Below are 13760 nucleotides of genomic sequence, written 5' to 3' on the forward strand. Positions count from 1 at the left end.
GGTTGCTCATGGAAAGTGATGAATTAGCCAACATTTTAACAAGCGTCAAGCAAACGATAAATGGCGCCAACCAAAGACTTCGCGGTATTGCAGAGAAACGATATAAAGACAAACATAGAAGGACCAACAATTGGTTGGGTAAAAGAAAGTGTTTAAAGGTCTATCCAAGGAATTCTTTCTTATGGTTTTATTTCTTATGCGATAACAGTTTACAGATACAACCATTGGAAATTCAAATGGCCCTAAAATGCCAAATGAACGTTTTAAAGTTGGAAGACAAAAAATAAAATTCTCAAAAGAACTAGAACTCCCGAAGTAAAAAGTACATAGAAGTCAGCTGCTCTCATCCACGCCTTGATTGTTTACAAACAGATCTCTTCGTTTAGAAAAACCTGAAGGTTCCAAAGTTGAACCCCTAAATTTTAGCTCTGAAGGGGCTCTAAAATTAGGATCAACAGAAGCTGGTCTGGAGTTATGCTCAGTAGAAGCTGGCCTATAGGAATTGGTTGTTCCACCAGAATATCTTGGTGGAGAAACATACCTTCTTGATGGACCTCTTAGACCACCACTTCTAAGATCCATCATATCAGGATTTCTTGAAGAAGGGTCAATAAAAGATCTCTCTCCGGAGGCTGTACTAGTTCCTCCCAAGGGTGCTGCGGCCGTAGGTGTTGTCGAACTGAACGGATCATCTGGTCCCCATGAAGTAAGTGCGTCCTTCTTCTGAGCAAAAAAATGCCATGCTCCAAACAGAAAAAGTATAAAGAACAAAACAGGGCTGGTCCATAGCACAGTATTGGATTCCCCTTTAAATACTGGAAGGTTAGAGCGATACATTCCCACATACCCACCACCGAGGCCAAGAACAATGAGTTTTTCACGGTCACTCGCTATCAAGGGTATGGTCTGTCTTGTCTCTGCATCTACATCCCCGGTCTGATAATTCAAGAATGATGATCTGATCTCATCAAGACCAGCAGAGAAAATACTTCGGGGAGCACCAACCCTAACATAGTGCTGAGTTGAAACATTGAAAACAAAAACTTTATCCTCACTGACAATAAGCAAATACCCCTTTATGGCCTGAAAAGCAAGAGGTTCAACCATGTCGGACTTCTTCTTAGATCTAACCCTGCATTTGAAGTTCATTATATCCCCCAAGAGCAATACATGAATCAGATCACCTTCTGATGTAAAACCATATGCTTTCGACCGTTCTATTGCATCGAAAACATAATTCTGAGCACGAGAATGATTCAACCCTTCGCAACCAGATTCCCTAACTTTCATGCTCCTCAAATCCAATGACCCTGCGCCAGTCTCAGTCAAAAAGAGAAGCCTCTGCTTCAAGAAAGCAAGCGGCTTACTCGACGGCCTGATCGAACCGTAAACAGCTCCTTTCTCTGTAAAAACACTAATTTTTCCATCAACATCAGTAGCCAATATGTACCTTATCCTTCCCAAATGATGCACGTCCAAGATAGTTATCTCGGACCCATTATTATCTGACACAAATTCACCCACATATTCCATTAAAAGCGAACTCCATTCTTCACTACTTGATCCTTCCCAAACCCGATGCATAAAAATTGCACCATTCTTATGCCCAGTGACAACAAAACTCTCATTCTTATAGACTGACAAGTAGGAAACAATAGCTGTAATGGGGGAGTCCGATGTGGTTTGATATTCAACCGCGACATCCCCATTTTTCAAGAACACATAGAGCCTCCCCTTATCATCCCCAACAGCAACGTATTTGCTCTGTCCTTCGTAATCCCGAAATGGCAAAACGTTAATACAAGTCGCTACCGAGTCCAGTTTCACAGCCGACACGAACTGAAACTTCTCCGACCAAAACGGGCTGTACTTTGCAACCGAAGCGGTCCTCGCTCTCTCTTTCTCTTCTGGAATTCTACCCTCGGAGGCCTCTTCTTTCGCTTCCTTAATCTTTCCCTTTTTATTACTAAACGGTTCTTTGGATGGCTCCGAGATCTTCGATTCTAATCTGCTAACTATTTCACTAAGGTTCCTCACTATTTCATCCAGTTTTTGTAACAGTAGTAGTTGTTGATCGGAATAGCTTGAACTTTCAGTTTTGGGTTCAACGTGAGGATCGTTTTTGTTCTCGTTCTCGTCTTCGATCGAGACCGAGTTAGAGTTCACGAAAACCCTAGAAGCATGTGGAGAAGCTAAAAGGAAAAGAAAAAAGAGCAAAAAGAGCTTGCCTTCAAGATGAATCGCCATTGAAAAGAAGAAGCTTTAGCTTGGAGAAGTTTTTTTGCTTCAGTGCTTGGCCACTGCAGCACACGCGTAAATTGTGGATCTTTTTTTCTTTTTTTTTTTCTTTTTCTTTTTCCCCTTGTTTGGATCTGGGATTTAGAGGATTTTAAAGCAAGTCGGTGTTAGATTTGATGAAAACCGCAGAGGGATTATTACAGATTTGGAAATTGGAAGTGAAAATGAGCTGTGAAGTTTTGACTTGGGTTCTGTACGGAGACGGAATTAGATTTAGATTTTTTAGGCCAAGAATTTGATTTCCACAAAACACGAGGAGGAAATTTATGCTGTAATAAAAATGCAAAGATGATTCGGTAAGAACAGGTTTTATCTCTGATATCATCTGTTGACGGTCAACAGTGACACGTAGACGACGTTGATGAAAATTGTCCATTCCTATAGAGGCGAAAAAGGACATTCAAAGCCTCTATCAAAACGCAGTGTTTCATTTCATCACTGGTCCCACACTAACTGCTCAATTTATGACTGCTTTTTCCACCAATTTTTTGCGCATAGGAGGCAGACACATCGTTATGCTACTAAATAGGGAGGCACATTACTCCACCGCCTTCACTTTCGTCGTAAACGGCATTATTTGCAATCAACAACATTATATGCCGAAAGGGCAACACAATAAATTTGGTCCATATCCATATCATGTGCATCATTCTTTTTCCATTTCTTTGCACATAATTTTTAAGGCAGTAAAACCAATCGAGCAAAAGCCTTATGTAAAATTAGTAAACCAATGTGGATACTGTTTCAGTTAGAAACTAAAGAAAAAGTTATAAAGCTCAAAGAATAAAGTAATTAACATGGAGCAAATTAAAAATTACATTAAACTCATTTATGTGTGTGTATATATATATATATACACACACACATCAGAATCTTCCTTAAGCTACACAGGTTTCTTGTCCAACTTGAATGAAGCCAATACAGATTTATTTTGGGTGACAGTACTATCGAGAGGGCAAGGCTTGGATTTCAAGGTTGTTTGCCTTAGTATGTCCAATAATGAAGTAGTTGGTTTCATTGCAGCTGTTGCCGTAGTTGACTTCTGGGTACTTGTCTTCATTTGCAACGTATTAAACTTGACTGGAGCAGTCCTTGGCCGGTTCTGTTTCTCAATCTGAATTCAGTTCATCACCCAACAAAGTTTTAAATATATTCAGCATCATTAAAGAAACACAGACATCGCTTTAGCATTTTATGTCATCCACAGCAAGTGAACGATAAAACATTAGAAACGAGCACAAATTGAATAGTAAAGATATGATTATGTTGGAGAAGTTTGTATGCATTCTGATAAAGCTCACCGCCTCTGAAGATTCCTCTAACTGAGACTGGTATGGTGCTTCTACCATCGGTATCATCTCGTTAAAGATAAAGGAACGAGCTGTTCCTGATCCTCGTTTCTTGGATGATGGTAGACAACGTGTTGACCCCCTTCCAAGGAAAGATGACTGCAGAAGTCACCAGTGGAAATGTCAAAACCAACGGCATTTGGTAACACTGATCTCTCAAAAATGGTATTAATTCATGTAAGACGGGACAAATTTTTTACTTGTACATTAAAGGATTGAAATTCTTGCATGAAAATACCTCAAGCATACCACAGGTAAAAAACAAATGACTAACTACTTTTGTGCAATGTGGGTTCATCATCAAGCCCAATTGTGTAAACATAGTGGGGTATAACGACAGAATATTTCCACCAGAAGAACTGTTGAAAGATTGAAATAAAAAGCAGTGCAGACTATATTTTAACATCCTGTAGCAAAAAGAAATTTACCTTCGATGATATATTTCTGTTTCCTCCCGTAAGTGGCATATCAAAAGAGGCTGCGAAAATTATAAAAGCAATGATAATAAGAAACAAACTAAAAATTCAGAAAAGCAATATATACTGCTTATCTTCTTTATCTACAAATGAGCTAAATAATGTAGGCTGTAGCAGATCATACAGAATGTTTTGGCTTTCTTCGTATTGCTAGGCACAATATTCAGCTTCTTTATACGACCAAAAATTTCTTTAGAACTTTCATCCTCTGCAGGTGACAGGAAAGTTGCCCGCTCTTCCTGTTTCAAATCATATTGTTGGTCTTCTATTAATAAAACTATAACACAATCAAATTTGATGAGAAAAAATTAAGTCCAGTAAGCCATAATTGTTTTTCTTAAGAGTGCTGCCCAGAACTCACAGCTTTTCCGAGCAGGCATTGTTTAGTCAGCCTCCTTTCTGTTTCCTCATCATCAGAGAAGTATGCATTATCGTTGTCAGTAAACATTTGAGGAATCATTTGCTTTACTTTACGTAAATTCATTCGCACAATATTTGTCATGACTAAATCTTCTGATTCTTCATAATCAACCCCTTCATCTTCCTCACCTTCAGCAACTTCTTTCTCTTCAAGCAAAGTAGTTTCTCTAAGTTTTGAACCACACTTCAATTTCTGCAGAAGATTTTCAGTTCCTACTGCATCCTGCTGTTCAAGCCACTTCTGATGGAGTTCATTCCGCTTTTCTTTATCAATTGGCTGTTCTTCATATCCAGTTGCTATCATGTCATTAAGCTCCTCAGCATCTCCATCATCTTCATCTTCATCATTATTTTGGAACCGCATTAGGTCATTGTCACTGTCATCTTCTTCCTCAGCTTCATCATCAACAAATGCTTTGACAGGATCCCCAAGTGGAGATGAAGACGAGTCTGCTAATCCATGTGGATGAGGATCGACATTCTCTTTATCATTATCCTCTTCATCAGTAGAACTACAAACAGAAACATTAACTTTAAAATAATTTTGTTAAAAAAAAATTAAAAAAAAAAAAGATTTCCCATTCTTAGTATCTTCAAATTAATGCAAACACAAGAGTCAATTTATGCTTTTACACCATTTTATTCTTATATCTAATAACTAAACCTAACTAAGATGATTCCACATTCCATTCAATTGCCAAGGGCCAAAAATATTGATAGAAGCACATCATTTAGATACCACTTGAATAAACTATTGACAGATGAACAGAGGTAGACTGTTCATGATGTACAAGAATAGATTGAAATCTGAGAAATAAAGATAAATTACAGCATCCAAAAACAGCAAAGGAATGTAAAACTTTGATCACTTACACATCATCATGAGGGGCAGAATCAAACTTTAAGTTCATTACAAGTATGGATGGTGCAAAAGTCTCTTCCAAAGGACTGCTAGGTGTCTCATTCATTTGATCATCTTTTGCATCACTTGTTTGGGAATCAGAAAAAAGGTCCTAGAACATGTAATATGACAAGTAATTATCAATTTATTTCAACAGTGGCAGCAATACATTTTCAAACTGTAGTAATGAAGGACAGGGTAGAGAACCTGAGTATCATCAATGGGAGCTCGAAACTCCTGTTTGGATTCTTCAACCACAGCCTGCAAATTCAAGAAGACAATCATACCAACAATTACAAGCCCACCTCAGGATGACTTTATCACCTATTTTGCTGAGCACATTAAGGATTATAGAAAAACTTCAGCAAGCTTGTACAAGAATAAAATCCACTTTCAAATGTCACAGCAAACAATGAGAGAAATAATGAAAAAAACACATTATAGATGTCACAGTGCTTTCTTCACTATCAATTTTCTATAGAAGACCAGAAGTTCTCTTTATATGCCTCTTTTTAACTCACCATTTTGGAAGCAACTTTTTCACAGCTCGGGTATGTTACGTTATCATTATATCCATCCATATGTAGCCTATCATTGTCGTTCTCCACTTCGGTTGGATGCGCAATTGTCTTCTCAATTGTAGCTTCTGAAACTCTATTATCTTCTCTTTCGTTAACATGAAAGCATTCTATATTGTGGTTCACGATAACCTCCGTTGAGAAACTATCATCATCATCAATAAAATAAGTTCCACTCACAATGACAGACCTGCACACCAAAAAAAAAAAAAAAATAGAAGGCAAAATGCATCAATTGACATCGCCAGTTTAATAAATAAACCATAAACTGATTTGCTACATATATTCAAATTTAAATGATGGAATACCTACTTTTTCGAAATCTCGTGCTTCCGTTGTCGAATCTTCTCCAAAACTGAAGATATGGGTTTATGAACGATAGGTGCAGCTTTAAACCCCGTATCTCTACTTTCTAGAGCATGCAAAATTTACGATGTAAGTGGATGCATAAAGCTAAAGTAGCTCTATAAATAAGTAAAGATTAGCTTTATACCTCGCAACAGTCTTTGAGATTCAGCATGGAGTTGCTTCATATTATTTCTTCTTTCCTGCAAATTCAAAACAATTATAAACAAATTCAATAAAGGAAATAAAAATTTGCCACAAAAAAATGTGTAAGGCCTAGAGACCTTCTCCGTCATCCGTTTGGGCTTCCCTTCGAAACTACCATTGTCTGTCCTCTTTTTCTTCTTCTTGTTTTTCTCGTCTCCAAGATCATCAGCATTAGGCCGTTTCTTCTCCAATTCCTCCAAGCGCACGTCTTCATTTTCCTCTTGAACCCCGTTCCTTCGATCCTCAACAACTTTCTCATCAGTTTCGACACCAATGGCATCAAAATCCAAAGCTCTCTTAGCCCCAGAGACATCTTCCTCACCGCCCAAACCAGTAAAACCAGAATCCAAAGCACTTCCACTGCACAATTCCTCGGATCTCGATCCAGACCCCAATATCTCATTGGATTCCTGAAAATCTTGAGCTCCAGATTTGGAGGAATTCGTATCAGGATTGAGAGGGTTACCATCTGATCGATCGAGGTGGGGTGGTTCTTGGGAAACCCTAACCGCTTTCTTCAAGCGCTTCAGCTTTCTTTCACGGACCGGTGACTGAGAGGAAGCTTCATCGGGAGATGAAAATGTCTGAAAATCATCGTCGCTCTCCATCCCAGCGATGATTCTCTAGATATTGAGTTATAAAAAAGTAAAAATTAAAAAATAAAGATAAAAACAGAAGAAAAAAATAGAAGAGACGAAATAAAAGGATTATCTATGTGCCATTTCTATGGGTTTTAAGGCGGCAAATATTTTGAAAATTTAGAGGGAAAGTGTTTTACCACTGTTTTGGATTTGTGCCACTGCCGCCAAAATTACCGGTTTCGCTGGCGGACGGATCAACCCGAAACCATTGTTCCTGAGGATCAACGGGTGTGATTTTATGAATTATTAAGGCTCATGTTCAAGCCAAACACAGACCGAGTAGACTAGAGACTCGCGATTGGGTTGTATCCAAAAATATTTTTTTTTAATTTAAAATAATAAAATTGAAGACATAAATATTGTATAAACAATATACTTCAATTTTCATTTTAAAAAATATAATTGAAATTTTATTTTTTGGATAACAAATTTTCTTTTTTTTGTGAATTTTTGGATAACAACATTTCTTGCCCATTTGATAATCAAATATTATAAATTAATTTTACCAAAAAAATTATATGGTATAAATTAACCTATAAACTAGCCATAAGTAGCGGTGAGCGAATGCCATTTGTTGTGACATAATTTTCAGCTTTTCATAATATCAAAATATTTATCCATTCATGGATTCTCATTTGTATACAAGAAGAACTATGGTATCCTATAAAAAAATAAAGAGGGAAATGAGATTAGAATATTAAAATGATTTCATATGATCTGTTAAATCTAAAATAAAAAAAAAAAAGAAGATCATATCGGCTTACCTCATGAGATTAAAAAAATGTTTTTAGTATAAATTCAAAGAAAAAGTAAAATATTTAAAATATGAATACAACTTCATACATTGATTAAAGGGTGAAAATCTTATAAAAGATGGATAATATAGATAGTAATATGGGAAAAAAGATCGTTGGTAAAATAAATGGTGTCTTATCGCTGAAACGAGAAAGTACGTTTAATATATACTTTCATTTCTACAAGGAACCGGTAAAATAAATGGTGTCTTATAGCTGAAACGAGAAAGTACGCTTAATATATACTTTCATTTCTACAAGGAACCTTCCCCATATATATTATATATAATTTAAATAGGATTTTTTTTATTATTATTTTTGCTAATAAATAGAAAGTGTGTTTAATATTTTGAGTACGAATAAAAAAGGGAAAATATTCACCAAAAAGGTCAATAAATGAAAGATGATAAAATGAAAAACGACCAGAACTCCATTGAAAACGTTTTAAATTTACGAATAATAACTGCCACCCTGTAATGAGAAATGTCTACTGCATTTGATCGGAAGCATGCGTAATTGTCTATGTAATTAAAAGGCCCATTTTTAATTCATCGACTAAGGCCCGTTATAAAAGTACACTATCCCATGGTAAAATGATGTTCAAAGTTACCATGAACCAATCGGAAGCCGTTTATCGGAATACAAGAAATTTTAACAACCAAAATGAATTAGGAAACTACTACAAGAAAATCATATGTCAATGTCCCACGTACTTTCAGCTGTTAATTTTGGCACCTTTGACTCTTCCGCCAAGTTTAAAGATGCTGAAACCTGAGAAAATTGGATGAGCTTGGTCAGATAAATTTTTAGCCAATTACAGTCCTACTGTAAGAAAAAAATTAAATAATTAGGAAAAAGTAGAAAACCACATCCAAAGTTCCAGACAACTAGAAACTTGTCTCATAACAACTAAAAGAGAACAATTTTATATTCACTCGATGAAAATTATTGAAAGGTTTATTTGAACCGCTGCTGGACAGTAATAATACCACCCAACAAAGGAGCAGTGGCACCGCGATGTTAGACAAGAATTCAAAACCACTCTAACTACACCACTGCAAAAACAAGAAATAGTTTTCGCCATCCATAATCTCAACCACATAATCAAATTTAATAATCTCTCCATTTTTCCTACATACCCCTCACAACTAGGAACTAATATGACAGCTTCAGAACACTAAATAAAGTCTTATCAAAATTCCTAAACGAATTTGATCTTCCCCTGCAAACCACCCTTTGTGGGGATTAACGGGTGTTGCACAACAAACTGATAAAGTAATACAAACACACAAAAAAGAATGCATGAATTTGCAAGTTGTTTCCACCTAATGTAAATCATTCAATAAATATTTCAGAAGCTACACTTCCAAAACTTATAATACATATACCTCTAAAAGTGTACATACATACATATCAAAGAACTTAGAAGGACGCAAAAGAAAACATAAGAACATAGATGGATGCAAAAGAAAACACTACCACTAGTTCTTTTTGCTTTTCCATGAGGAAGGGGATGAAGATATGAATATTGAATATGATAGATAACTTTTGATGCCAACTCTAGAAATAAACCTGATATCTAAAGAAAACAATAACATCCAAGGCATTTTCTAGAATCAATTATTCTATGTACAGCCTTGTAACATTATTATAATTTAGAACTAAGACTAGAGGTTTACAGAGCAAGCAAAACCTGACATATCACATATGTGTAATCACTTCATAAGGTTCTCCATGCACCATATAATCTTCTAAAACTGTCTCAGAAACTACATGGCATCTTCTAATTTTAAATCTAAATGATTAACATTAACCCACATTCCCTTTTCAAGCCTGCACAGTTACTAGCAATACAATTAAGAACTACATCAAAGCAAATGCACAAACATCATTCTAATACTCATATCAATTTCCAGAGTTACCAATGAAAGCACTTCAAGTTCCAAACAATCAGCCAACAGAAAAAGAGAGAAGAACTGAACCTTGAAAGAGCCATTCAACTTTGAATTCCTTGACCACTCCAGCCCCAATAACTGGCTAGAGGTCTGGTAAGTAGCCTTAAACACATCTTCACCATAAACCCTCCGTGAAATAGCAAAATCCCAAGAATTCTTCGCCAGATCATAGCAAGGTTCAAAGGTCGTCACCCCTTGGTGAACATAAGTATACTTCAACTTGCAATTTCCCGTACCAAGCAAGTAATTGGCTGAAACCTTGTTAGCCGGATCAAACGCCAGTGTTCCATCCAATATAGTCCTGTTGTCACCTCTATGGTGAATATAAGTTAAATTCAACGGTTTCTCCGCAACCCTAACAGAGTTCATAAACTGAAATCGAAAATCCTGTACCACAAAGCTTAAAGTTGAGATGATTATCCAAAAACTACATTGCAACGTAATTAGAGCAGTGGGGGAAAAAAAACCCTATCACTCTGAATACATGAAATTCCAAATTACATCTAAATTTATCATAATTCTACGGCAAGAAAACAGATAGACAATAAAACATGGGGAATTTGTAATAGAAAAAACCCTAACACTCTTTATGTAGAAAACCGTAAAGAGAAAACAATAAAAATGTCAAAATTCGGCGAAATGGCTAGTGTTACTCTGTAAGCTCACCCTGGTATTTTAATATTCTACGACTTTCCCATCACTTTCTCAGCAACCAAACAAGGTTTGAACAAAGCATTATAGAATACCTTTTTGGGTACGTTATAGTCGACGATGAAGAAGCCAGGCTTCTCAACAGAAAGAGCCAAACCGTTTAAGTTTGGGCCACCAACGAAGGTGGCATCGGTCATAGATGCTCGAAGCTTAACATCTCCGGCGTTGACACCGAAGGTTGCGGCGGCGCCGCTCTTATCGGTGTCGTACCTGCCCTTCACAGAGGCTTTCATTGCGAACAACGAAGGTGAAGCAGGGATTTGCCTGAAAGATATGATGTCGAGGGTTTCAAATGGGAGTGCAAGTCGGACAAATTTTTACTTTTTTTTTTCCCTATAAATAATCGTTCGTTCTGGACTTATTTTGATTGGTCCGCCTCAGCTGTGCCTACCAAACTAGGCAAGGATTTCCTTGTTTTAATCTTAAATTAATGTTTTAATTCAAAATCGATGCTTTGGTCTTACCCCACCACCTATTCTTGAGGTGGAATTGTATAGCTAATTTTAATTCCAATTTGCTTAATATAAATTTAAATAGACAACTAAAATTTTAAAATTTATTATAAAATAAAGATAAAAAGTGTCATGTTTTGGTTAATCTTAACATTAGTTATATATATTTTTTCCCCTGAATTATCCAAATGTGGACAAATTAACCCGATATAATATTGAATATTGATCCACAGAATACATTGCATTCCAAAATTAAATAAAATTTGTGAAACGAAGACATAAAAGAACAACATTGGAACGATGATAAATGCAGTGGAAAACGAAATAACGTATATGGTAGGTTTTTGTCTTTCACATGTTTTTAGGTTTTTGTCTTTCAACATGTGTTAGGGTAGGTTGATGAATGCCTCGTTATAAAAATGCGAAACTTATGGTGTCCTGAAAGGGTGATAATTTAAAGCATGACATGATAATACCATTTAAAAACAACACGAAATTAGCAAGTTTTTATTTATAATAATTGAATTTAAGTCAAATTCAAATTAATTTATTTAACATGATTATTAAATATATTTTTTTTATTCATAAAATAAATCTATTTAATTTAACATGTCAATTTATGTGTCAAACCAGCCAGACACAAATATAATCAGTTTAAATTATAATTTTTAAATATTAATTTATAATAAAAATAAAATTTTAATTAATGCATTTTTATCACCAAATTAAAATTTATTTGAAGTTATATTATTAATTTTCTTTTGTTAATTAAAAAAATAAAGAAAATAATATTAAAATAACATTTATTTACTTAAATATAATATGCTTAATAAATATATGGATTTATAAACATGAAAAAAAAGGTCTATCGGTATTAGAGATTACAAAATTAAAAGCATAATTATTATTATTATTATTATTTTTTAGAGAAATAGTATTAGATTTATTATGTATATATATATTCAATTATTATATAAAATTGTTATATTATCATATGTTATGTTAGTGTGAATTTATTAGTATATTTATATGGTTTACATATATTTTTTAATTAATGATTAATTAATAATTAAATTGTTTTATTTTATTTTAAATAATTAACTTAAACAAGTGAATTTATTTAATTTGACCAATTTTGTATAGATGGATTAAGTTAGTACAAATAGTTGTATTAGACTGTCTGTTAATTAAATAAGTCGTAGTTGGATTAAGAATTTTTAATATGATTAATAAATGAGTGGTGTTCAAATTGAATAATTTTGATATGACTAATATACAGGTTAACCTAAACACAATTTGCTATATATGAACTGCCACCCCTAAATCGGAGCTAAGAATATTAACAAATAATTTATGAAAAGTTTTTCTGATGAAATGGTTTGCTTGTAGAGGTAACAATTTGAGTTATGATACGATAACATGACTTTAGAATGATATGAATTAATGATTCATATCAAATTAGGATTAACATGTTGAATGCAATTATTAAGCATGACATTTTTAAGTTGATATGCTTAACCGAAAATTGACCAATTTAATTAAACAAATCAATTAGTGTATGAACCAATTCAACATAATTATAATCTATTTAAGTTATAAACTTAAAAATATTAAATTTACCATTAATAAAATTATAATTTTTGCATTTTTATTAATAAGTTACAAATTCATTTAAAGCTGAATTATTAATTTTCTTTCATCAATTAAAAAATAAAAAATATTATAATAATATTTATTTACTTAAATATAATATATTTAATAAATATATGAATTATGAACGTAAACAAAGTAAAAATTAATATGTCTGAGAATATTAGATTTATTATATATATTTAATTATTATATAATCTTGTTATATTATTATATATTATATTAGTAAATATTTGTAAATATAATTAAATAGTTTTAAATATATATTTTAATATAATATTAATCAATGATTATATTGTTTTTACTTTATATGAAATAATTAATTTAAACAAAATAATTTATTTAATTGGTCAATTTCATGTTAATGGTCTGTGTTGACATATATCAATTCATTTAATAAATGGTTATACAAATCATATCAGTTTATTTGTTCATTAAACAAATTGTATTTTGGTTGAGATTTATAGTACTATGAATAGACAGGTTGTGTTTAAATTAAATAATTTCAATACGATTGATTAACAAATAAATTGATCTGAACCTCTATTATTGTAATTATCTATTTGTTTGTTTATGAATAAAATTGACTTATTGCTTTTGGAGATTACAATGTATTGTGATAAATTTTTTTATAAAATTGAGACGAAAATCAGTTATTTTAGAGAAAAAATTTATATGATTTATATTGAGATAAAATTTATATTAAAAAAATTAAGATGAAAATCAGTTATTTTAGACCCTATCATGAAGAATGAATGATGACCATATAAACAATTTGTAGTTATAACCGCAACATCATAAATGTAATAAAATCATATGTCAAAATTTTTTTTTCAAAGGAAAATATATGACATAATAAAAAAATGTTTTTTTTTTTTTTTTACGTTCATTCTATTTTCTCTCTTTTGCTGAATTTGCCCCTCCTCTTGAAACAATCCAAAAACTCGAGTCAAAAAGGCTTAGAATTAGCAGGAAAGAACGAC

The 13760-nt window shown here is 33.4% G+C and overlaps 3 protein-coding genes across 3 annotated transcripts; all 3 read right to left on the reverse strand.

The window, feature by feature from the left end:
- Positions 1-151: 151 nt before the first annotated feature.
- On the reverse strand, positions 152-2563 carry LOC107420291 (uncharacterized membrane protein At1g75140). Its single transcript, XM_016029221.4, has one exon. It carries the CDS (start codon positions 2245-2247, stop codon positions 334-336), a length of 1914 nt encoding a protein of 637 aa, XP_015884707.3. The 5' UTR covers positions 2248-2563; the 3' UTR covers positions 152-333.
- A 444-nt stretch (positions 2564-3007) lies between these two features.
- Positions 3008-7497, reverse strand: LOC107420235 (uncharacterized). The gene is made up of 12 exons (XM_016029135.4): positions 7353-7497; positions 6652-7197; positions 6516-6570; positions 6335-6434; positions 5966-6212; positions 5652-5705; positions 5417-5556; positions 4485-5055; positions 4248-4362; positions 4076-4125; positions 3600-3746; positions 3008-3412 (listed from the first exon to the last, which is right to left on the reverse strand). Exons 2-12 carry the CDS (start codon positions 7180-7182, stop codon positions 3182-3184), a joined length of 2241 nt encoding a protein of 746 aa, XP_015884621.3. The 5' UTR covers positions 7183-7197; positions 7353-7497; the 3' UTR covers positions 3008-3181.
- Positions 7498-8483: 986 nt separating this feature from the next.
- On the reverse strand, positions 8484-11050 carry LOC107420231 (outer envelope pore protein 24A, chloroplastic). The gene is made up of 3 exons (XM_016029131.4): positions 10711-11050; positions 9992-10351; positions 8484-8780 (listed from the first exon to the last, which is right to left on the reverse strand). Exons 1-3 carry the CDS (start codon positions 10906-10908, stop codon positions 8700-8702), a joined length of 639 nt encoding a protein of 212 aa, XP_015884617.1. The 5' UTR covers positions 10909-11050; the 3' UTR covers positions 8484-8699.
- Positions 11051-13760: the final 2710 nt, after the last annotated feature.

Source organism: Ziziphus jujuba, chromosome 5 (assembly GCF_031755915.1).
Source record: "Ziziphus jujuba cultivar Dongzao chromosome 5, ASM3175591v1".
Taxonomy (NCBI): Eukaryota; Viridiplantae; Streptophyta; class Magnoliopsida; order Rosales; family Rhamnaceae; genus Ziziphus; species Ziziphus jujuba.

Coding starts and splice junctions, on each gene's coding strand:
- LOC107420291 (XM_016029221.4), bottom strand. CDS start 2,247: ATGGCGATTCATCTTGAAGGCAAGCTCTTTTTGCTCTTTTTTCTTTTC.
- LOC107420235 (XM_016029135.4), bottom strand. CDS start 7,182: ATGGAGAGCGACGATGATTTTCAGACATTTTCATCTCCCGATGAAGCT. Junction 6,435..6,515: donor ATCTCAAAGACTGTTGCGAG/GTATAAAGCTAA, acceptor TGCATGCTCTAG/AAAGTAGAGATACGGGGTTT. Junction 5,557..5,651: donor CTCCCATTGATGATACTCAG/GTTCTCTACCCT, acceptor TACATGTTCTAG/GACCTTTTTTCTGATTCCCA.
- LOC107420231 (XM_016029131.4), bottom strand. CDS start 10,908: ATGAAAGCCTCTGTGAAGGGCAGGTACGACACCGATAAGAGCGGCGCC. Junction 10,352..10,710: donor ACTATAACGTACCCAAAAAG/GTATTCTATAAT, acceptor TTTGTGGTACAG/GATTTTCGATTTCAGTTTAT. Junction 8,781..9,991: donor AGTTGAATGGCTCTTTCAAG/GTTCAGTTCTTC, acceptor CAATTTTCTCAG/GTTTCAGCATCTTTAAACTT.